The sequence below is a fragment of the Amblyomma maculatum genome, chromosome 6, assembly GCF_055883805.1.
Source record: "Amblyomma maculatum isolate TAMU_Amacu chromosome 6, ASM5588380v1, whole genome shotgun sequence".
NCBI lineage: Eukaryota > Metazoa > Arthropoda > Arachnida > Ixodida > Ixodidae > Amblyomma > Amblyomma maculatum.
The window spans coordinates 14,949,329-14,972,145 of NC_139349.1; the positions used below are offsets into that span (position 1 = coordinate 14,949,329).

At 44.6% G+C, this 22,817-nt stretch overlaps 1 protein-coding gene across 1 annotated transcript; it reads left to right on the plus strand.

Moving 5' to 3' along the window:
* Positions 1-241: 241 nt before the first annotated feature.
* LOC146185139 (uncharacterized) lies at positions 242-22,482 on the plus strand. Its single transcript, XM_084605479.1, has 9 exons — positions 242-377; positions 9,081-9,253; positions 9,788-9,967; positions 14,070-14,183; positions 14,367-14,553; positions 15,410-15,499; positions 18,192-18,250; positions 19,741-19,863; positions 21,678-22,482. Exons 1-9 carry the CDS (start codon positions 242-244, stop codon positions 21,882-21,884), a joined length of 1,269 nt encoding a protein of 422 aa, XP_084461605.1. The 3' UTR covers positions 21,885-22,482.
* The last annotated feature ends 335 nt before the right edge of the window (positions 22,483-22,817 follow it).

The following is a 22,817-nucleotide window of genomic DNA, read 5'->3' on the forward strand; positions in this document are numbered from 1 at the left end:
GCCTCTTTCTCAGGTCCTGTGTAGCGAAAATAGACTGCTGATTTCATTTTGTCATCGAATAACTGCCACTGTCGGTCGAGCCCACACCGCTAAAAATAACCCGAAATTGCGTGTCTCTGCCACTTTCGCGAAGAACGCGTTTGACCGTTAGCACGCCAGGGTGCCTCCAGTAGGAACATAGGCGCTTTGACTTTGAGGCACAGTGACGCGGTCACTGGAGCGAGTGGCAGCTAAGGTGTCGATGGGGTGCGCAGCTCTCAGGGTATCGTTCGGGGCCCGGCGGCGGCAAACAGGTCCGTTGGTAGACTTGGTCGTCGGCAGCGAAGTGAGAGCAACGGCTGCACTTCCATCGGAAAAGAAGCTGATCATTGTCTTCGGTAAGTGGTCCGGCCGGCAGCGTTATTATCAACTGGGGAGAACTATTCACAGCGAATCACCGAGAATAGAGTGGCGTCCTCTGAAAGCATGTCGAAGCGAGCTCTGGCTCCGGCAGGGGAACGAAAGGCTTAGGAAAGCAACACATGGAGTCAACAGACATACTTTGGATGTATAGTACATATACATTCATCCATTCAAAACCGCGAACACCTGCCTATTTCCAGATGCAATGCAAACAGGTATTCGGGCGTATGGTAATATGCGCTGGGCTTAGCATTGAAGAAACGAGGAAGTATATCTTATGATTGCTTTAACAAACCAGAAGCCACATTCCGCCGTAACTTTCGGGCGACGCCATGAATCAAAGTAAGGAAAGTTCAGCGTGCACAGGAAAAAAAACGTGGTAGAAGTGTTATCTTCTTCTTTTTTTTTTTTTTTTAGGGGGTGGCAGATAAACCGTTTCTAGCACTGAAACCGAAATATCACTCAGGCGTGCAATTTTCTTCTGCATGGGTAATAAATAGCGTGTTCTTACTGCTATTACTGTTATCGATTATTATTTGCATACGTACAATTCTTGACTCGTTAGGAAATATACGGTTACAGTCAGCCTCCTGTATAGTGTGCTCTTGCTGCCCTAACGTAGCATTCAAACTTATTGTCTCAAACCTCTCCTGTTACAAAGAACAACTCGGTACTGACCTCTTTTTTTTAACACTGAAGTGAATATTTTTTTAAATAACTGATTACACGAAAGAAACTCTCGCTGTTCTGTTCATATTGCTTTAACAGAAAAGGGGCGTCGCCCCTCTACTTAGGTTGCAAGTGGCCTTTGTGCATCACAGTTGTAGTCCACGTTACCAAATTCCAGGGGATACAAAACTACGCTATATACGTCCTTCATTACGGTGCTCCTGATGCCACATGTTATAGTGGAGGACGTCAGTATATGAATATATTTTTATTGATATCACCAGATAAGTGCCAACGGAGCGAAAGAACGATTGCAATAGCAATATTTGCACCATTTTGAAGCAATCTAGCGGAAATCTGTCAAACTAGTTTTACTATCGCGCAATCCCTCTTTTAGCTGCAATATGTTATTAATGCGATTTCTATATTTATTTATTATTCATATTTCTACCGGCTGAAAGAATAGGCTGCGGTCACAATGTGGTGTACAGACCGCACAAATAATAAGAGGAATGGTTACGGTCACGCTATTATTTTTGCTCACATTATTCTGCATTGAAGCCGGAAATGCCTCATAGATATAAGCAGTCCATGGAGAAGTATTAGCAAAGGCTTATGAAGACCACTTTTCATTCATATCTGTGGAGTGGATGATATTTTCTTTTCCATATTGGAACCAAAAACGTCACCTGATCATGTGAACGTCATGAGCAACACAGTCACAGTATGATGAAAGCGATTCGCGCAAACGCCTGCGCACTTAGGTACCGCCGTCTCACTACATATAAAAAGCCATTTGCACACTCCATGGGCGCTTTACAGCAGGGCACTCATTTGTGAAGGAGCATCACGTTGCCTACGTGGCACACGTAGAGACGTTGTTGATAATATAGGGGTATTTTCGTGGTGATCGATGACGCAATACTTAATGCCAGAGTTAATGACAGCCGAAATAGTCAGGACAATAATGAGATAGGCAGTAGTGAAAAACAGTCCGAAGTTCCGCCAGTGACGAACGACGAGGTTAAAAAAGCTTTAGAAACTATGAAAAGCGGGAACAACAAGTAACAAGATTGCCATAAAGAAAGCTGTTAGGCAAGGATACACGATCTCCCCAGCACTATTTCCAACTTCCTTAGAAGAAGTATTCAAAAACTTAGAATGAGAGCAGTTAGGAATAAGGGATGATGGAGAATACCTCAGTAATCTGCGATGAACTACAAAGAATGATTGATGAACTAGACAGAAATAGCAGAAAGGTATAGTTGAAAATTAATATGTTAAAGATTAAAGTAATGTTCAACAGCCTCGGTAAGGTTGTGTTGTGTTGGGTTGGGCTTTTTGGCGCATAAGCAACTAAGGCTATCATGCGCCACGAGCAAGGTGAAAGTTTTGTTTTGCAAGAAATGGGAAAATGAGTGTGTTAAAAATTAATTGTTTAAAAAATCTCCTTTTAAAAACTTGGGTTGTTTTAGATCCAATGGCGCTTAAGCTGCCAACACCATGATGTGCCTAGCACAAGGTTTCAGTTTCTCTTAGTGACGTAGGTTTCATTTTTTCCTACAGTTTGTGTAAAACATTTGCTTCCCTTATGAAACTAAAAACACAAGATAAATCAACAAGTCCATCATCATCTAAAATCAGTTTAGGGTGAAAAGGAATGTATTCTTTGTAAAATTTTGCAAAAAATTTTTTTCTTATCCTTTCAAGACTTGCGCATGTGAATAAAATGTGGTTAATAGTTAGTTCCTCTCCGCATTTTTCGCATTGTGGTTTCTCTTCTTTTTTCAACAAAAAATTGTGTGTCAGGTGCGTGTGTCCAATGCGGAGACGGCATAGGATCACTTCTATAAAACGCTCCTGATGCCGGCACGACATCCATTCTCCCAAAATGGGCTTCACTAAGTGTAGTTTATTTCCCACTTCACTGTCCCAGGCAGACTGCCATTTTTCTTTTAATTTGAGATGCACAAGTTTCGTACAGTCTTTGTAAGGCATGCTTATACTCTTTATTTGCTTGTCGCGGGCTTCAGCAGCACATGTGTCTGCTCTGTCATTGCCTTTAATGCCCACGTGACTCGGGACCCAGCAGAATTTTACGTTGTATCCTCGAGCTATGGCTGTTGTTATATTGTGTATTATGTTTGCGAGTAAAGGAGCAGCTGCAATTCTGGAATTTAGAGCTGTGAGAACACTTAGAGAGTCTGTAAATATAATGCTGTTTATGACATTCTCTTTTAATATTTTCTCTACGGCAACAGAAATGGCATAGGATTCAGCAGTGAAAATAGACGCACAGTGTGGAAGTCTTATGATTTCCACAGAATCTCCTTGCACAACTGCACTTCCAGTGTACACAGCAGTTTTAGATCCATCGGTATAAAAGTCTGTGAAGTTTTTGTACTTTTCCTGCAAGTTTAGGAATTCCTGAATAATGTGCTCTTGTGGGGTTTTGGTTTTTGGAAACTGTGTGAGAGTGAGGTCACAGATTTCAGGAAGACTGTACCATGGAGGTAGAGGGCTGTTGTTTTGTGCGACATCAGGCAAGGTGTCCAGGATCTGCAGCTCACTGCACATGCCTTCGAATCGCATGATCAGTGGTCTTGTTTCTTTGGGTTTATTTGTGAAAATTAATCGAGAGGGGCAAGTTGTGACAACTGGATAGCAGAGGTGTTTTTCCTGTGACCTTATTCTTAGAATGTAAGCACATGTGATGGCTATTCGTCTGTCTTCCAGTGAAGGCTCATTTGTTTCTACATACAGGCTGCTTATAGGGGATGTTCTGTATGCACCGTATGCAAGGCGCAGACCTAAGTTATGTACAGGGTCCAGTTTTTTTAGATATGAAGGCCTAGCTGAACCGTACACTATACTCCCATAGTCCACGCGGGAGCGTACAACAGAACGGTATACATGTAAAAGACATGCCTTGTCGGAACCCCAATGTTTCCGCGAAAGAACTTTCAGTATGTTAAGAGATTTTGAGGCTTTCTTTTTTAGTGTGTTTATGTGAGGTAGAAATGTGAGTTTTTTATCGAAAGTAATGACTAGGAATTTGTGCTTTTCTTTTAATGGTAATTCGGTTCTATTTAAGTGCAAGACAGGGTTGTTCTGAATACCCCGTTTGAGTGAAAACATAACTGCCACCGTCTTTTGGGGGGAAAACTGAAACCCATTTTTGTCAGCCCATGCCACTAGTTTATTTATTGTTATTTGTATTTGTCTCTCACATGTTGATATATTGGAAGAGGTGTAGGCTATCTGGAGGTCATCTACGTAAAGTGAACACATAATGGAATTTCATTGGTAATGGAATTGATTTTTACAACAAAAAGCGTTGTGCTTAGAATGCACCCCTGAGGTACTCCATTCTCCTGAATGAAGCTTCTTGACAAGGTGGTACCGAGGCGCACTTGGAATGAACGATGTGAAAGAAAGTCTTTTAAAACACTGAGCATTCGAACACGGATGCCCAAAGCTGCTAGATCACGTAGGATGCCGAATCTCCAAGTTGTATCATATGCCTTTTCTAGATCGAAGAAAACAGCGAGACAATGCTTTCTATGTATAAACGCCACGCGGACAGTGTTTTCGAGGCGTACTAGGTGGTCCGTAGTTGAGCATCCTTTTTTAAAACCGCACTGATGAATATTAAGAAGTTTACTTGATTCTAAAATAAAGGTTAATCTAGTGTTTAAAATACTTTCAAAAGATTTTGCTAAACAACTAGTTAGGGCTATAGGCCTGTAACTCCCAGGACAGGTCGGCGGCTTGCCGGGTTTTAGGAACGGCACAATTATGGCTCTTTTCCAAGTCTCCGGTATTTTAGCTAGTACCCAGATTTTGTTAAAAAACTTTAGAAGCGCTTCTACAGATGCTTCTGATAGATGGGCGAGCATCTCATAATGAATCTCATCAGGACCAGGTGCAGTTTTTTTACCGCAAGCGAGAACATCTTTCAGTTCTTGCAGCGTAATCAACCTATTGTAAGGTGTGTTCGTGCTGCCCCTCGTAGGAAGCCTATATTTTTCAATCCTGTCCTTGTACTTTAAGAATGTTTTTGTATAGTGTGCAGAACTCGAAATTTTGTGGAAATGCACACCTAATAAATTAGCTTGTTCTTCGATGCTTGTCTGTGTATTAGGAGCTGTGAGGATTGGAATTGTGAATAGGGAGAAGCTGCCATTTAGTTTATGAATTTGTTCCCACATTTTTTTTTTTGATGTTGTGGAGCTGTTTATAGATGTAACATACTTCTGCCATGATTTTTTTTCGGCATTACGACGAATATATCGAGCTTTGGCTCTTGCTTTTTTAAAAACTGTCAGATTTTCATATGTTGGGTATCTCCGAAAAATACCCCAGGCTTTATTTTGTTCTTTTTTGGCTTCTTTACAGTCCTGTGTCCACCACACTTTGTGGTTTTGGTGCACTACTCCTGTGGATTGGGGAATAGATAGACGTGCTGCCGCAAGAATGCATGCTGTAAATATTTCATTCATTTTGTCTGTATCAATTTTCTCTGAATATATTTCATTTAGACTGGCTTCTTGCCTGAACAAAGACCAGTCAGCTAAATGCAGTTTCCACCGCCTGGGTTTTGTCGGGATGACTGATGGTGAGGATGATAAGCTGGTCATGACAGGAAGATGGTCGCTTCCGTACGGATTATTTAAAACTTCCCATTTAAAATCGGTAAAAATAGAAGGTGAACTAAAATACAGATCTAAACAAGTGTGCGTGTGTGTGTGTTTAGGGTATGTTTGCCTTTCTACAATGGTTTTTATTTTTTCTTTGTTTGTTTCTGCTTCCACAGTGCATGGGTTTTCTGTATTCTGTGTAGACCGCATCATTTGCATAATTTATTGTGTACTAGATGTTAGTTCTTATTTATGATGTTTCCCCCCTACAATAATGCCCCTGTGAGGGCGCTGTAGGTACTGTGTATAAATAAATAAAATAAATAAACAACTCGCTTTGCCTGTGGCTGGGGAGTAGTATGTTGGATTGCCAGAGTTTAGGAGACACACGTTGCTGCATAAAATAAAATCTTCTATAAGCTGACCACGAGTATCTGTTTGCTCGCTGCCCCAAAGACACGAATGAGCATTAAAATCGCCAACTAAAAGATATGGCTCGGGAAGCTGTTGTAAAAGGTCTTCTAAATCATCTAGTGTTATCTTGATGTGTGGTTGGAGGTATACTGAACATACTGTGATGGTTTTATGTGTTAATAATGTGGCTGCTACCGCTTCAAGTCTGGTATTAAGAGTCAGCTCCTGAGCAGCGATTCCAGTTTTCACGACGATGGCTACACCACCCGAGTCTGCTGGACAGCTCCCGGTCCCGGCGGATGATTTTATAATTTTTAAGGAAATTTTTGTTCTGAGGACCTAAGTTGGTTTCCTGGAGACGCAAAGCCAATGGGGAGAATGTAGCCAGGATGTCCTTTATGTCGCTGTAATTATTTAGTAGTCCTCTACAATTCCAATGTATTATACACGCCATCTTATTTTATGAAAAATGTGAAAAACTAGCTTAGGTTTTTTTTGGCCCAACGACTCGGGGCCTGTCTTTTTTTTGACGGTCTAAGCTGTGCCGTCGTCCGTCTGACGTCGAAGGCACAGCCCTACCGGGGCTCGTGTCCATTGCCTCCTCTTCAGAGGCAGCGGAGGAGCGCGCCCCAGATAAGTGTTCTTTCGTGTTAGGCCTCGCCTCATGAGGAGAGACCTTCAGGCTTGTCAACCCGGAGGGCTGCATAGCCTTCTTTTGAGATGGAGGTGGGGGAGCAGCATGAGCCACTTCCACCTGGGGCGCGGGTAGCCCTGCCCGAGGCTCACTCTGTGTGGCCTGGGCAGGTGCTAAATGTTGGTGTGGCACCCCGCGCTGTTGTGCCATACCAGAATAACTTGGTTTTGCAGTGAACTGAAAAGAAGGAGTAGTGGCCAGTTTTTGTCGCGCTTCTTTATATGACAAGTTTTCTTTTGTTTTGATAGTGATTACTTCTTTTTCAGTTTTCCACGTGGGGCAAGACCTTGAATAAGCAGGGTGTTCTCCTTCACAGTTAGCACACTGCAATGTGGTTTCGGTGCATTCATCAGTTGAGTGTTCTTTTGAAGCGCATTTTGCACAAGTTCGGCGACCGCGACAACTCTGAGAGCCGTGGCCGAATTTCTGGCAGTTAAAGCATCGTCTAGGGTTCGGTATATAATGTCTTACACTTATCTTCAGGTAGCCTACTTCAATGGTGTCAGGGAGAGCACTGGAAGCAAATGTAAGGACAATGTGCTTTGTCGGGATTTCTTTGTTTTCTTTTCTTATCTTAATCCTCTGGACATTTACAACGTTCTGATCAGCAAGTCCTTCTAACAGTTCTTTTTTCTGTCAAGTGTATGAAATCATTTTCTGAAATCACACCTCGGACAGTGTTCAGTGATCGGTGAGCAGTGATCGAGACAGGTATGTCCCCGATAGACTCAATGTTGGACAGTTTCAAGTATTGCATGTAGTCTTTCAACTCAAGCAGTAGGTCTCCACTTGGCAGTTTTTTCACCTTGTAACCTGCACCTAGTGCACTTGTCAGTGATTTCTCAACTATGAATGGGGAGATAATTCTCGCTGATTTTTGCTCTTCTTCACTATGTATCACATAGTACTTTGGGAAAACTTCTTTGTTTTTTTGGAAAAATTCATGGGTTACATCGGTCCGCCCTCTTTTGAGAGGGCGATCAGTTCCAGAAAGAGAAGCAGTCATAAAATGTGATATTTTTCGGCCAAAGTGGCAGCCACCCACCATGGAGCCCAACAAGGGGACGGGAAAGGAGCTTGTACAAAGAGTCCTGGCCACGTCAGCTGTACACTCTGACTACAACCAAATACGGCGTAACGCAGGGTGGTTAGCCACACAAGGTTAACCCTCGCCGCCAGGAAAAAGGAAAAAGCGAGAAGGGAGGAGAAGACAGGAAAGTTCTGAGAAAGAGGATAGGAAAGTGAAAGATGGAGGGGAGGATAGGAAAAGGCGACTGCCGATTTCCCCCGGGTGGGTCAGCCCGAAGGTGCCGTCTATGGGAAGCGTGGGCCAAAGTGGTGTGTTGCCTCCACCGAGGGGCCTTAAGGGTCCAAACACTCGGCATTGGCTCAACCACCAGGATCCTCTTTTCCCCAGACACGACGATGCCACGCACGGCTAAGCGTGGGTGCTCGGGGTCCGTGGTGTCGCACAAAACACACAAACACCTGCTTTAACAGGTGCCCCCTGCGGGGGCCTCGGTAAGGAACAGCAGTTCACAATAGGTACCGAAGCACTGGAAGGGGTCTACGAATATGTCTACTTAGGATAGGTAATAACCACAGATCCACAGATTCGCCGATTATGACAACCAGCTCACCGATATCGCTCAAGAGGAAAGTTTACAACAGTTGCATCTTACCTGTGCTCACCTATGGGGCTGAAATTTGGAGGCTAATGAAAAGGGTTCTACTTAAGTTGAGGACAATGGAACGAAAAATGTTGGGTGTAACGTTAAGAGATAGGAAGCGCGCAGAATGGATCAGATCGATAACTCGGTTAATGACGTTCTAGTGGAAATTAAGAAGAAGAAATGGGCATGGGCAGGGCATGTAGTGCGTGGAGAGGACTACCGATGGTTGCTTAGGGTAACAAATTGGATTCCAAGGGAAGGAAAGCGTAGCAGGGGGCGGCAGAAAGTTCGGTGGACGGATGAGGTTAAAAAGTTTGCAAGGGTCAAAAGTGAGTGCAGGTAGCACAGTATCAGGTTAATTGCAGGAATACGGGAGAGGCCTTCACCCTGCAGTGGATATAGTCCAGCTGATGTTGATAATGATAATGACAGGTCGCTTTTTATCAGGAAATCAAGGTAGAAGAAATGAGAGGAGTTCAAAGTTTGGACAAACGAAATTTTGTAGTGAATGATTACCGTTTATTACTCCTTCATATTCTCAATTATTCTGAAAAAATATCGGAGTTACTACAACAAACATTTCCGCAGGCGGCCCTGGTTCGCGCAAAGGACAAATTGTCAATGACCTGGCGAACTGCTTTGGATTTGAAATGATCAGTGCCGAGAAGATGGTCATTGCGTATTTCGCACGCCACCTCCATTTGGACTCTTACGATACGACACCCCTGGAGACTGCTCAACGCGTGGAAGAAATGCTTAAGGTACGTGGCCATGTCACGCGACGGGTTACTGGTATGTTTGCATCAAAGAAGGCCGGTTGCGTTTTTTTTCTTAGTGTACTGCACTTTATAGCGTTCCAAGTGAGATTTTGGGCTCATTAAATGACTGATGAGATTGAAAGTACCAGCAACACTGTTTTCTCAGCGATTCTACAGGTGGCGTGGTGTTACTCTGAACACTGGAACGTAGTCTGTTATCATTGTGAGCATAACTTAGTAGGTTTCATCGAATAAACAAAGACCGTGGTGCGGTAAGACCTAACGCAGAGTGGGTAATGAAGCCAAGAGCTTTATGCAGCATTTCTTCGTGCCCCAAGGCTTACTTCCTTCTTTTAGCGCCCAGAGTTCTTGGGTATGAGTCATCCTGAGTTGTCTGATGTGTGTCGCTAGTGCGGTACATACAAGAAATGGTGAATACTTTAACGGATGCGTAATTGTACTGAACGCAACTTACGATAACAGAGGGTGCACTCCGCGGAAGTTATGGGCACCGTGAACTTGACGGACCTCATATAGGGTGACCCCAGTCTGGTGAGCCTGTGGCTGTTGCTGGAGCTTCTGGGACAGGAGCTGGACTCGAGATGGCGTCCGGGCGCCATCTTCCTTGCCGACCCTGTGCCAAACCTTCGCTACATGCTGCCCAGCAAGAGTCAACTGCGGCGCTGCCGGCGTGACATGCAGCTCTTCGAGAAACAGGCATGTGATGTGGAGCAGGTAGAGAGAGAGAGATAAATATTTCAATGAAAGCAGGGGAATGTCTGCCTGGTACTGAGCCTAGCATGTTACTCCTGATGAGGGTAAAAAGGTAGGGAATGGGAAGGGAAAAATGAATGAAAGAAATCGGTGACACACACTTTCAGACCACATAATCACACACGGATCAGCTCAAAGAATCTCTATCAACCCTGTGTCCTTGAGGAAAGTAATTAAAGTTTTGTAGCTCGCGCATCCGAACACCCGTCGCACCAAGGGCCGAAAATGTGTTCAACGCGCAGGGCTGTATCTAATCCTAAATTATTACGCAATATTCTACGATTTGTGATAAACATCAAATGTTCAAAATCTTCAAACACATCACATGTTGAGTACAGAGGGCTACTGGCCATACTGATGTTATATAGGAAGTAGGCTGTGGGCGACCCACTCTAGCAGATTCAGTGCAGACAGTTACGGTGGAATCTGCTCAAATTGTGTTTAATTGAATGACATAAGTGGGATCTACTCGATGTAGAGGTCGGTATTGATGGTCCGGATCACAGCGCAGAGAGCACTGCAATCGCCATGATTCAGTAGCGACAAGTCTTGCTGCAGTTTCTCTTCGTGAGAATAGAATTGGAATTCAGAGAAAATGAAAAAATCCACAGAGTTAACAATCTTACAAATAGAAATTACTAGTTTTGCAGTGGCGTCGGTGCAGTCGTTGCCTGCGATGCCGCAGTGAGCAGGTAACCACTGTAGCAGAATGCGGTGACACAACTCACACCCCTCAGTGTGCAGCGTATTTAAGTCAATAACGAGCTGTTCCTGAATTCTTGATGACTTTACCAATTGCAGTGCAGCGGGGCGAACACTGAATAACCCACCCTGCAGAGGGTTACTAATGAATATATTCAATAGCTTCTCGCAGAGCTGTTAACTCAGTAGCCATAGCCGAAGTAAGGTGACAATGTGGTAGAGATTTTGGTGTGCATTGACGGTATCCAGACACTGATGAATCAGGAGACAGGCGTAACAGAGCCATCAGTACAGATGTGCTCAAGCGCGAAGTATTTAAGTTCAGGTCCTGGGGTGTGGGCTTTACTTTTTATACCAGGTATAGCTGTCCAAATTTGCCATGAAGCAAACCTCTTTGGATGGAAAGATGCCGGAACTGCGCGCTGGTATTGTGCAGGAGTAGCTGGGAGAGTGCTGTCATACTTTGCTCTGAAAATGGATGGCTAGGTTCACGCGCAAACTGCAGTTGGGCATGAAGCAGCTCCTGTGGTGTTAGCACGGTTACAGATAGACGTCTGCTCTCCGCCAGAGTACCCACTGTGATGTTCTTTGAAAGACCGAGGCAGACTCTCAAAGCTTTGGCTTGCATGGTTTCAAGCAGTTTTTTTTTTTTGCTTGTGTGCGAGATGCCCTGAAGAACAGGGGACTATAGCGCAGAAGGCCTTCACAAAGTGCTCAATAAAGTCGTATTAAATAAGCTGTAGAGTGTATCTTTTGGCTGTTGAGAGCACACGAAATATAGACACGTGTAAGGAGAGTTTGATCCTAAGTTGTTAAACCTATGGTGAGCACGTGAGAGACTTGTCAAAGATCACACCTAAAAATTTTTGGCGTCTGAAAATAAAATTGCTGCGCACTTTTTGGGAGATGTAACAAGACCTCGCTTGTGTAAGAATAATGCAGTGCAGCTTATTGCTTTCTGTAGTGGAGTGTGTACAATGCGCTTGTTTCGCCCGGAGCACCATATGCAGATTTCATCTGCGTAGAGGGGTATTTCAACAGTAGGTGGCGAGGAACTATCCAAACCAAAAATAGAAATAATGAAGAGGGTTGGACTTAAAATCGCTCCCTGTGGAACGCCAGGAGACACATGATGAAATGGTGGATCACCTTGATTCGTTGACATGTAAATTGCCCTATCACAAGGATAATCACACAACCAGTTTTACGTTTGCCCACCAATACCACCCGATTATAAGGCTGAATGAATCGCCGCACGCTTGACATTGTCAACTTAACGTCATGGAAGATAGGAATAGCTATAGACAGCTCAGCTTTGCTGCGCCTGTCGAATGTGCTGCGCCACCTGTTGAATGGGGCCGTTGTTTTGCTCCCCTCCCTTCGCCAACGGCAACGAGCGTATACATGTCTACCATGTTGCCCTTGAGATATAAAAATTGGAGCAGGTAGTTTTTTAAACTAACCTTTAGGGAAAATGTGAACCGTCGGCTTTCCGTGTTGCTTGAAAATGAATTCACCTAGTACTGAAATGCCAGGAAATCTGACAACTTTGGGTTTAGCCTGCATAATGCTTGGCAGAAAACATTCTTTTGGCTTCTGAAACCCATACATGCAACGGTACTCCACACTGTGGGCTGGTTAATTAATTTCAATTCCATGCGTTTCATTTATTTCCTAAATTTTCTGCAAGTACGTGCAAGTGCCTTATGTTCAGTGCTCAAAGCCGCATGTTCAAAGCCGCATTCTCGCATGTTGCAAGTAAATCCGCCTTTGGGCTGAAAGCTAGTAAAGCCACACAGCAGGTTCACATCTGACGGCGTTTCCGGTGGGCACCAACGATCGTGTGCTTTTGCTTATATATAGTGTTTAGGCCCACTGTGCTGTCGACGCTTCCTTGTGTTCAAAAGAAATAAGAAACATTTTAGAAAGGCGCCGACTGGGGATTTTATATTTAGAGAAATCCTGTGTCCCAAATTGTACTCAGCTCCTTACGAGCAGAACACTTTTACCGCCGTACCACTAGTCTTCATACGAATACCACATGTTTCTGCCTAGCCGTAAGTCCTGCTCTTCAAAAAAGTGCTTGCTTCACATAATATACACTTTGGGTACAAACTTGAATATATATTTTATATCCCTATGTGGTTGTTAAACTATGGCACTGAAATTTTGTCGCCTTTCACAGCTCTGTTCAGAAAATACAGGGCCGCAATCAAAACAAGCCCTTAGAATAAGCTCCAACTGAGTGGGTGCATTTCTTTATCTTATAGGTGCCCTGGTTGGCGACGACTCTGTCCTTCATAAACGTGTCCTGCTTTACTTTTAGTGATTGTGCGTAATGCATCAGTCAACACACACCAGTTAACTTCAACGAACTTTAAGGGCACAGCGCAACGTGTGATGAAGGTCGGCCGGGGAAGAGTGTTTTAGGGTTGGCATCTTTCATGCTAGTAGTTTCCAGTAATAGGCACTATCCCGCATGCGAAAATCGTCCTGACCACCATGATAATTTAGAACACTGCCCTTTCTCCTGTCCCGTTGCAATCAACTCCCCTCATTTTCCACACTCTCCTGCCCCAACGTGGCAGGCTTGGCTAGCCGCGGACCAGCTGACACACCAGTTGGCCTTGGTGATCCAGGCCTCGGACATTCAAGGCGATTAGTACTGGTGTCTCGATAAAGGTTTTCCTCCTCTTCTTCCTTCCCAGGCAGCAAAGCGAGCATGCTGACATTTTACTTACACAGACATATTACTTGCTTTTCACATTAAAAAGGAGGCATTACTAAATACCGGACCAACTGCAAGAATACTACAGTCCCTACGGGCAGACTTGCACAGAGAGAGGTAGGTGGGGAAGCAAAGGAATATGCGGCTTGACGAGATTTGTACTCTGCGTACAGTACAGCCGAATGACAGCGTTAACTGCGAGCAGAGAATCAGCTTACATAATCATTTATAATTAACAACTTACCCTTAGACAAGACTTGTTGGTACTACACAGTATGAAGAAAGCAAGCACTTTAAAATTGCTTAGGTGCATGACATGACCTGCTGTAGCACAGTGCTTCGCCGTGTTTGTTATTCTTGCGGTCTTTTATCTCAATCTATTTTTAGCACGCTGATATTTGGTTTCATATTAATGGCTGTGCTGTTCGCCTAGCAAAATAATGAACAAAAGTTTAATTATAAGGTACCAAAGCAAAATCGGTGACTTGCAGTGTGCAGAGTCGTTTCTGCGAACAACACCTTTTGTGGCACCTTACAACTTGCGCTTCTGATTCGTGAAAAGAGTTGCAGCTCGGCTTATAAGCACTCTTCGCCTTTCTCACTTACTCTGAGCAGTGGCCGTGCCTGTTCGCGCTAAATCTCTGTGTTCCGGAGTCCAGGTTGGGCATCCCCGCATCCCAGTCCAGGACGCCTAAACTTGGCGACGAAAAGGACACCGCCAAGACAAAGGTGACACAAATAATAAGCAAATAACACTGCATTTCTCGGCAACTACACGCACTCGCACGAGACGCAGTCGATCGCAGGGTTCCGGATGAATTGAGCTTTTGTAAATGCTATTGCCCGCCATAAACGATGCATAAATGAAAAAGAAAAAGCCACATAGGCGTTGTGTTAACCTTGCCCTCGCAGAAACGATACCAGGAGTACACAGAGAACGTGCATGACCTGCTCCTGTATTTCCGGGAGGCCAATCGGCTCGTGACGGCGGCCGTGCCTCGCGACGCCAGCCTCGTCTCCGGGCAACTGGCCGACTTTCTGGCTTCGCTCGGATTCATTCCGCGCTGCACTCTAGACCCAAGCCTCATCTTCTTACCTGGTAACGTCGACGTCACGGAGCTCATAAAAACAAATTAGAAACTAAACGCCTTGTAAGTTGCAGAACTCTCTTCTGCTAATAATGATTTGCGCATATCGAATCACTTCTTTTTGTTTAATTTGTTCAAGGGCGCAAATGCTTTATGAAATCGAAGCTAAGTACTTTACAAAATGTCTCGCTGCTCCCTGATTGTTCAGCCGAGGGTTGTACCCTTGATTTATAATATGTATCGGGGACAAAAGTTTCCCTAACCTGCCATCGAAAATTCGATCGCTCTTATCGGGGTGAAAGTTGGATTTGCCTGCTCTTACATGAGCGAGAGAAATCAAGTGATCTCCAAAGAACGTGTAGTTGTACGTTTCCCTGACCTGTCATAAAAAATTCGATCCCGTAGCTCTGTTATTAGCCGGTGTCTTGAGATCGCTCTTATCGAGGTGAAAGTTGGATTTGCCTGCTTTGACATGAGCGAGAAAAATCAAGTGATCGCCAAAGAATGTGTAGTTGTACGCTAAGAGTGCATTTCTCATGAACCAAAAACTTTTCTCCCCTTGTTTTGCTTTTAAAAGTTAGCATTCTCTAACTTTCTATTTTCTTATATGTCCTCACTCGATGCCTACGCGTACAGGCAAGTGCGCCTTTGCACAATGAAACAAAATATTTCATACATATTTTGACCGCTAGTCAGTACACATCCCTTATTCGTAGGTTTCATAACTTCTTTAAATGACAGCGGCAATCCGTTTGCGAAGCGAATTTCCGGTAAAATACGTTGAAATAGATTTATGTAATCAAATTTAGATTAGTTTTGCTTGTTGTACTGTTTCTTCATTGTGATCCTTATTAATTACTTGCGCAGTCACCAAGACCAAAAGACGGCATAGCCGTTCCGGCATTCCCCTGCAAGGCAGCCCAAAACAGGGGATCGGGTCGCCCGCTTCCTCACCGAGTGAGTGAATGTAAATATACGCCCATCAAGGTAACACGGAGCGGGGATAGGTGGTTCTGCAACCACGCTAAAGTATGAAGCGCTAGGCTGACTGCGGACCTGAGCGCAGTCGTACGCTGCCGGCACCTGGTGGCGATCGAAGCTTTAACACAGGCAAGAAAATACGGAGTACTTGCGCTTGGCGCCACTGGCCGGCTAGTGCCATCTTTAAAAGCGGATTCCCTTGTTCTGAATATAATCATGTGGATGACGTAGCTCCCATGCGGAGCTTGCGCGTTTATATTTCTATATTCTTATTCTCTGTACCACAGTGTGTTGTTTTTCATGCTATGCGGCGAACAGAAGCTTGCTCAACTTTTTATGCACAGATTTGCATGTGATGTATGCTCGGGCGTGGGGAGCTTCGAGTATGGAGACGCCTTTCCAAGAGCTTGGAATTAACATTTTTGAGCACCTTTTAGTTAGAAGAGGTTCTTTTCTGCAAGTCTTTGCTTGAATATCTCATAGAGCATACCTGTGCAAAGCAGCTGTGAATTGTTTCTTGAATAATTTGCGCTTTTGTTTCCCCACTAGTTTGCGAGCAAATACAGACCGATTACATATGAAATCGATGTTTGCGCGAACTACTCCATGACTCTTGCATGCGAAAAGCTGCAGTTATATTGGGAAAGAGCCTGGGAGGATGCAGTCCTCTAAATTTTACATTTCTGTAGAATTCCCTGCCTGCTACAGAAAAGAAAATATAAAGGCTCAAAACTAAACAGAATATTCTGCAGACAATGATCTGACACACCTACACCGCTTCTCTGCGCACTCGAAAAAAAAAAAAAAACCGGCACCTCCGCACGAACACGGCTCTATACTAGTTCCACAAGAGGCTTGCATAATAGAAATGAAAAGCGGGTTAGTGTTCAGTTTCTGCGGTCACAGAAAAAATTGTGGGCGGTCATTCCATATGAATGACGAGTAATCAGATACCTGTTCTTGAAATGATTCAATAAATCAGGACGGGGTGGTGCTGGGATGTTGTGTGCTTTTGGTCAACTATCGATTAAACTAAAGTAGGCTAACTGCCAAATTTTCGTTGCCGATGGAACCGCAACGAACCATGCCAAACAGAAAGGAAGACAGGCAGACGTTCGCTAGCGTTATCACACAAAAACAAGTTTACACTTCAGTCATGTGTCATTTAAACAAAAACTTCGCGTTTTTGCATAAACATCTGTATATGTGTCATGATAACACCTTACGGCTTTGGCAAGCCTCTTGGCTGACGAGCCCCAAATGTGTTCCATACCTGAGCCAGACAAAGAAGCATAAAAAGCGCAAAGTCTGACTATGCTCTGAGCAAAACGCGAGGCTTTCATGAAATTACATGACTCTTAATCACGTATAAATTCGTTTTTACTAATACAAAAAGTAAATTGCGAGTTAGCGCTTCTTTCGTTTGTCCTGGTTCAAGGTGTTTCGTCCAGAATTATATGAATACAGCGTATTGCTGCACATATGAACACTGCGTTCATTGGCTCAGCACTCTTTTCATTTATTGCATGCTGATAATTGCTGTTTTGCGGTGAAACAAATGCATGCATGGTACAGGAGAGGTCGGTTTCACACTGCATTGCCTGTTGAACTCGAGATCGATTAACTTGTTTCGTGACAATGTCAACTGCATTAAAGGGGTTTCGAGAGTGATGTTCGGTGACAGATGTCGACAAAAAATGGCACCAATCAGCAGCAAGAACAATAGGGAAGATGCAGTCAAAGCCGAGGAGGCTTGATGAAATTCAGATTGTTTTCATGAGAGGCGTTTTGAAACGTTAAACGTTGTCTTGCTGTCATCGCGCGCTCAACCCAGGAGTAACGGCTATAACAGGAGGCTGGAGGCCCGTGTTGCGTGCGCAGTTTGGTCACAAGGCCCTAGACGATGGCGATGAAGATAATGGAAGCATGTGAGACAGGCTCGCCGAAACTATGTAAACGTAAAGACGAACTAATTAGATAGCTAGTACGTAAATTAATCTGGGCAAGAAAACAAAACAATAATAGCACTACCCAGCCCCCACAGCCTAAGGCACGGGCAACTGGTACAGCACGACCAGAGTCCATCAATGTATTGAAGGGCTCTGGCACATTTCTTACTCGCACCACGAAGTTAGGAACTGCGGCCCAGCACCACTCGGCGGCGCACTGTGAGCGTTCTCTAAGATAATGGTCCTGCCTCTCTCTCGATAAGGGGTTGAAATTAAGATCGCAAAAAGATTACTTCAGGCATAAACAGCACTAAAGCTGCAGGGTAGCCGGGGGCGTAAGGGGAAAAGGAGAAGAGAGGAGTCGGTACTTGGTTATGCATGCATATTTGCGTATATTGTCTTCTAGACCGAGAAACGGTGCATCGGGAGAAAGTTCAGCCACAGCTCTCCTTCTCTGTATTCACAGTTGCTCGCGCCACCACTTTAAATGTCTCCTAATGGTGCTCGAACCAATTCACCCGGCTGGATAAGAACCTGTTTCAGCTTAAGTGATCTGGCCTGGCATTCACTGACGTGCCCAAAAACTGTTTTTCTTTAGCTATTATTAAACAAAAGAATGCTACTGTTGCCTTTTATTGCCCACTATTTTTGATGGCAGGCATACAGGAGATGTAGGGTTTCCGACACCTCTTGTCCCGATTCTGTCCTTTGTCTTGCAGTTGATAGAGCAGAACCTCAAGGCTGCAGGTGTTTGGACATGATTCACGTTTCGAGCAGGGTGAGTATGCAAGAAGGGCATGCAGGTATGGTCTCGGTACAATTCAGTAAATTTCGCAGCTCAAACTTCTCGCTGTCACTCAACCTCGTGGGTATGCGGTAACTCAATACAGAAACAGTTGGCTGTCGGGGCAAACCAGGATGAAATTTTTTTCTTCATTTAAGAGTAACCAACTGAGCCACCCAGATGCCCAATTCTAGTGGCGATGCAATATTGAAGGTACGCTTAAGACACGGTTTAGGTCACCCACAAGTGCATGAAGACGTAATAACTGTTGAAATGGTGTAGAAAGGTGAACGTGTAAAGAATTCGACGCTATCGTTCCAGTTTACGCAGCTTTCAGTTAATAACCTCCGAAAATTTCGAACCTCATGGTTCGTGAAGGACACATTCAGTTTATTTTCACCCCGTTTTTACGTAGTACATCTACGTGAGTAACAATGTCGTGAATTAGATCAAATCAGTGCAGCTCCGCAAGGCAGTACTTATCACCACCCTATCGGTAATGCTCCTTGAGGCTTCTTTCTTTCTTTATTTCTTTTTTCAGCAATAAAAATGCTTATGCAACTTCACTTTGTTCAAAATTTGTCAGGGCTACTGAACACAGCGCAAAAACGTCGAAATAACACTTCCATTCAGCATTCAAGACTGTCACGACCTGGACTACGAAATGCAATGTGCGGCATTGCAAGATGTTATCAGTCTAGCATAGTATCGCCAACTGGACTTGAAAACATTGTGCCCCAACTTTTCGCGTTCCTTTGGGCTGGAGGAAATACTAGCAAAAGCTGCGGCGACGGCGCCGCTGCCTGGGCGTCGACTTAAGGTTCAAAAAGGTTAAGCGAGACAGGAAGCCTAAGTTCAGACTTGAGCTAGGCAGTTGTCAAGTAAATGCGATGGGTTGACTTCGAGGTTCGCGTTTCTTGCGACAGTATATTCATCGACTATCGATGGCATTTATACCACTGGTCGTATGTACGCAAAATTAGTGAAAAAATAGCAGGATGGTTACGACGGAATAATGGAAAAGTTGTTCAGCATTATCTAGTGTTGGAAGGATTGTCTCATTTGCACTGGCATGACTCGTAGTAACGTCTGGGTGACGCCCCTGCAGGTTGACCAGAGTGGCTAGCTGCCTTAGATACGGGCGCGCTGCCGACGTTGTGGGACCGAGATAAGAGCTCGTGACAGCTAACGCAGTGAAAACAATTTCAGTCTAACTTATGCGGATCTGCCTTTGCTTGGTGAGAAGCAAAACATTCTAAAATTATTTCTAAAAGAAGGGGGGGGGGGGGCTTTTTCGCTGGTAGGAAAGCTCTTCCGTCACGCTTGGAGAGCGCCATTGAAGGGAGTGAGGTGGTAATATTCTCTAACGTATGGGCATTTCGGTAGTCTTGAATTTTCGCTCAGTTTCTTCACATCTTCGTACGTTTTTTTTTTTTTTTTTTTTTTTTTTTTTTTTTTTTTTTTTTTTTTTTTTTTTTTTGCAGGAGGCGCAAGAGGGGCTGCTCGGAAGGCCGATGAGGCTGGCATGCCAGCCCAGCCGACGCTTTTTCACCATTAGTTGGCAACAAGACAAGCTCGCCGAAGACTGCGAGAAGAAACAACGGCAGGTACGTGCGGAACGTTGACTTGAGAACATACTTTCACACCGTCAGTTTGGTTTTCCTCTCGAGATGGACATCTTTCTGCACAGAGAAGGCTGATATCACTTCACGATCGTTACACAACTTTGTGCAAAACGTATTTATTATCGCTGTTCAATCTGAGAAAACAATCCAAGTTGGATCATTCATTTTATTCGATCAACGATGTGGGCAGCCGCGGGGAAGTCCCCCAAAGTAAATATTAACGAGGAGACGAGGAGGCAGAAGAAAAAAATATTTTGAGACTTTTCCCTCTACTTCGGAACAAAAAATAACGGCGATGACCCTACAGCACTGCCGCACATTCCAAGAAAGCTTCAAATTCTACGCGGACGAGATTAAGACGAAGAGGTGAGGCTGTGAGATGCCATCCAGATAGCTTCTGTGGCTCAGATAAGCGCCATTGTGATTTGAAGCAGTGTCAGCGAAAATTTCTGTTGTATTACTACGACGGCTAGACCACTTATTTCAGCGATGGCGACCAGTTAGAAATGTCGTTGGAAACTTACCTTTCCAGCGTATTCGGGGTTAGAACGAGGTGAGGGCGATGGGTGCGTCGAAGAAGGGCTCCTCAGTTCGCTAGCCAACGCTTCAACATTTGTATTGCCTTCGTGTGGGCAGCGCGGTCATCACTGGTGGGATTTACGTAAGTTCTTGCTTCTGAAGAAAAAAAAAAAAAAAAAAAAAAACAGAGGAGGAGAGAGGAGGTCAATGCGGTAAGAAATTAAACAATGTGTCATTGGAGATGACTTTGTCTAAACTGGCCTGTGATCCCCTGACCTGAAAAAAGTGAAATGCGGCAGCAGAGAAATAACAGTTCAATATTCATGTTAAATCAGTACAAGAGTAGGATCGACACGTGCCAATATCGAGTCTGCTTTCAGTGCTGATTCAGTATGTACCTCGCACTGCTCTTTTCCCTTTTGCGGGCGCCTATTTATTTTCTTTTTCTCGTTCGGTATCAAGGGTATCCAGCTCAGACAAAGCCATCTTCAAGTCAACATATTTTATTTATTTCTTAACCTATACTCGTCTCCTCCCTTGTCACTTTCCTCGGAAGCAAAAGCGTTATACACCACGCCAGTAGTGACTGCTGCCCAGACGAGGACAAGTTCACTTGTCGAGACGTTAGTTAAGAGGCTCCTCCTCAATCCTTGTTCGGTTTTCTTTCACTTCTCTGTGAATGCCACATTACAGAGGCTTTAGAACAACAAACCGAATAGTTTCTTTGTTTTTCTATGATAAATTGCTGTGGGAGTATTTCCGTGTTCGCATTATGTAGCTGCCTAAAAAGTTACGTTTTATACTGTGCCTGAACAAAGAAACGGTACGTGAGTGCGACGCACTCTTCACTGCAAGAGAAAAGAACAGGTGTAGCAATAAGTTTCAATTTACTAGCCTGTAATTTCGTAGTTGCTTTTTATATGCTGGTCTTTCTTGCTTTAACAGTTTATCTAGATCCCCCCCCCCCCCTCCCCCTTCAGATTATTCCCCAATTTCAAGCCCTTTCTAACTACTTTCTTAATTTAAGAGGAGTTAACCGGTTGTCATTTTCTGCGAGTTCTCGGGGGCTTTGCCACTACTCGGGACTGTTCGCTGGAATCATGCACCAAGGCAGGTATGGTGACGATCCTTATGCCCTATTTAAAAGTTCTTTCTTTCGGTCACTTTTAATCCAGTGCAGCCGCGGCACGACAAGTGAGGTTAATTTTAGTGGAAATAGTGTGAAAAGGAGATTGGGAGAAAGTGTACAGTGATCTTTGTTGTCGCTTTCGGAGCAGGTGCTGTTCAGCGGGATCGAGAGGTTTGGCGGAGACAAGCCAGCACGTGCCGTGGCCACGCCTTTGGGTGAGACGTGCATTTTCCCCGAGGACACCGATTGGGCCGCATGCCGACAAGTGGCGCTGCTGTGTGCCAGGCACCTTCGCTGGCAGTGCAATGAAGCCGGAGAACAGCAGAACGGAAGAGATACCTTCAGTCAGTTCTAGCGCCGGCGTCCCGGATCCCACATCCAAGCACCGGGCGTTGGGAGCCACAACACCGGCGCTGAAAAACGCTTCTTTTGTGATCTCGAGCTAGTGGTGCAATGGTCGCTAAAAGAAAATTTGCAGAAAGAATCGCAACACTTTCAGGCCCCATAACTAGGAACTAGGAGCGCTTATCAGAAGTCTTTTTACAGCTAAAAGCTTGCTTTAAGGAGTTCATTCATGACGGATTTCGTGTTCCATCACAGTCGCAGATGGCGCATGGGCTAACTGACCCATGCGAGGTGGAAACGAAAGTGGCGTTGCACAGAACTCCGCCGCGCGAAATACTAGAGTTACTATACAGAGTTTGCCAAAACTGTATAGCAACTCTACGACGCACGGATGCGGAGTATCTTCTTCGCGCTTAATCGTGAACTAGCACATGCGCCGTTAATAACGAAAAGAACGGACGGTACTTTTGTAGCATTTTATCAGCTTTTAGTTGGTGTAGTTCGCTGGCAATGGCTTCCGCCATACATTACAAGAGTTCTGGCAACATTGAAACAGTGTGTCTTCGTGTCTGCGTTTCGAGGCTACCCGAATCATCTCCCCACCCCTCTACCTCGCCTGTTGGGAAGTTTGCATGTTTTCTTGTCTTCATATCGAGTCATTCTTCCTTACTTACCTTGGGCGAGGCAGCCTCGGCAAGCTGAAGATAACACCGCATCATGTTCTGCAGTTGGTACTGGTCCATTAGCGGTTTACCCGCCGCCGCTGCAGGTAAGCTTCAAGTGGAACATTGGAGAGACCTACTGCCGAGGATTAAGTGGCATGGAGAACAACAGGGGTCACCGTAGCAACAGGAACGTCACTGCAATGATAGCTTTCCGCAGAAATCGTCGTGTGAAGCTACAACTAGCCAACCTAAAATTCTTAGTGGGAAACACTTATATC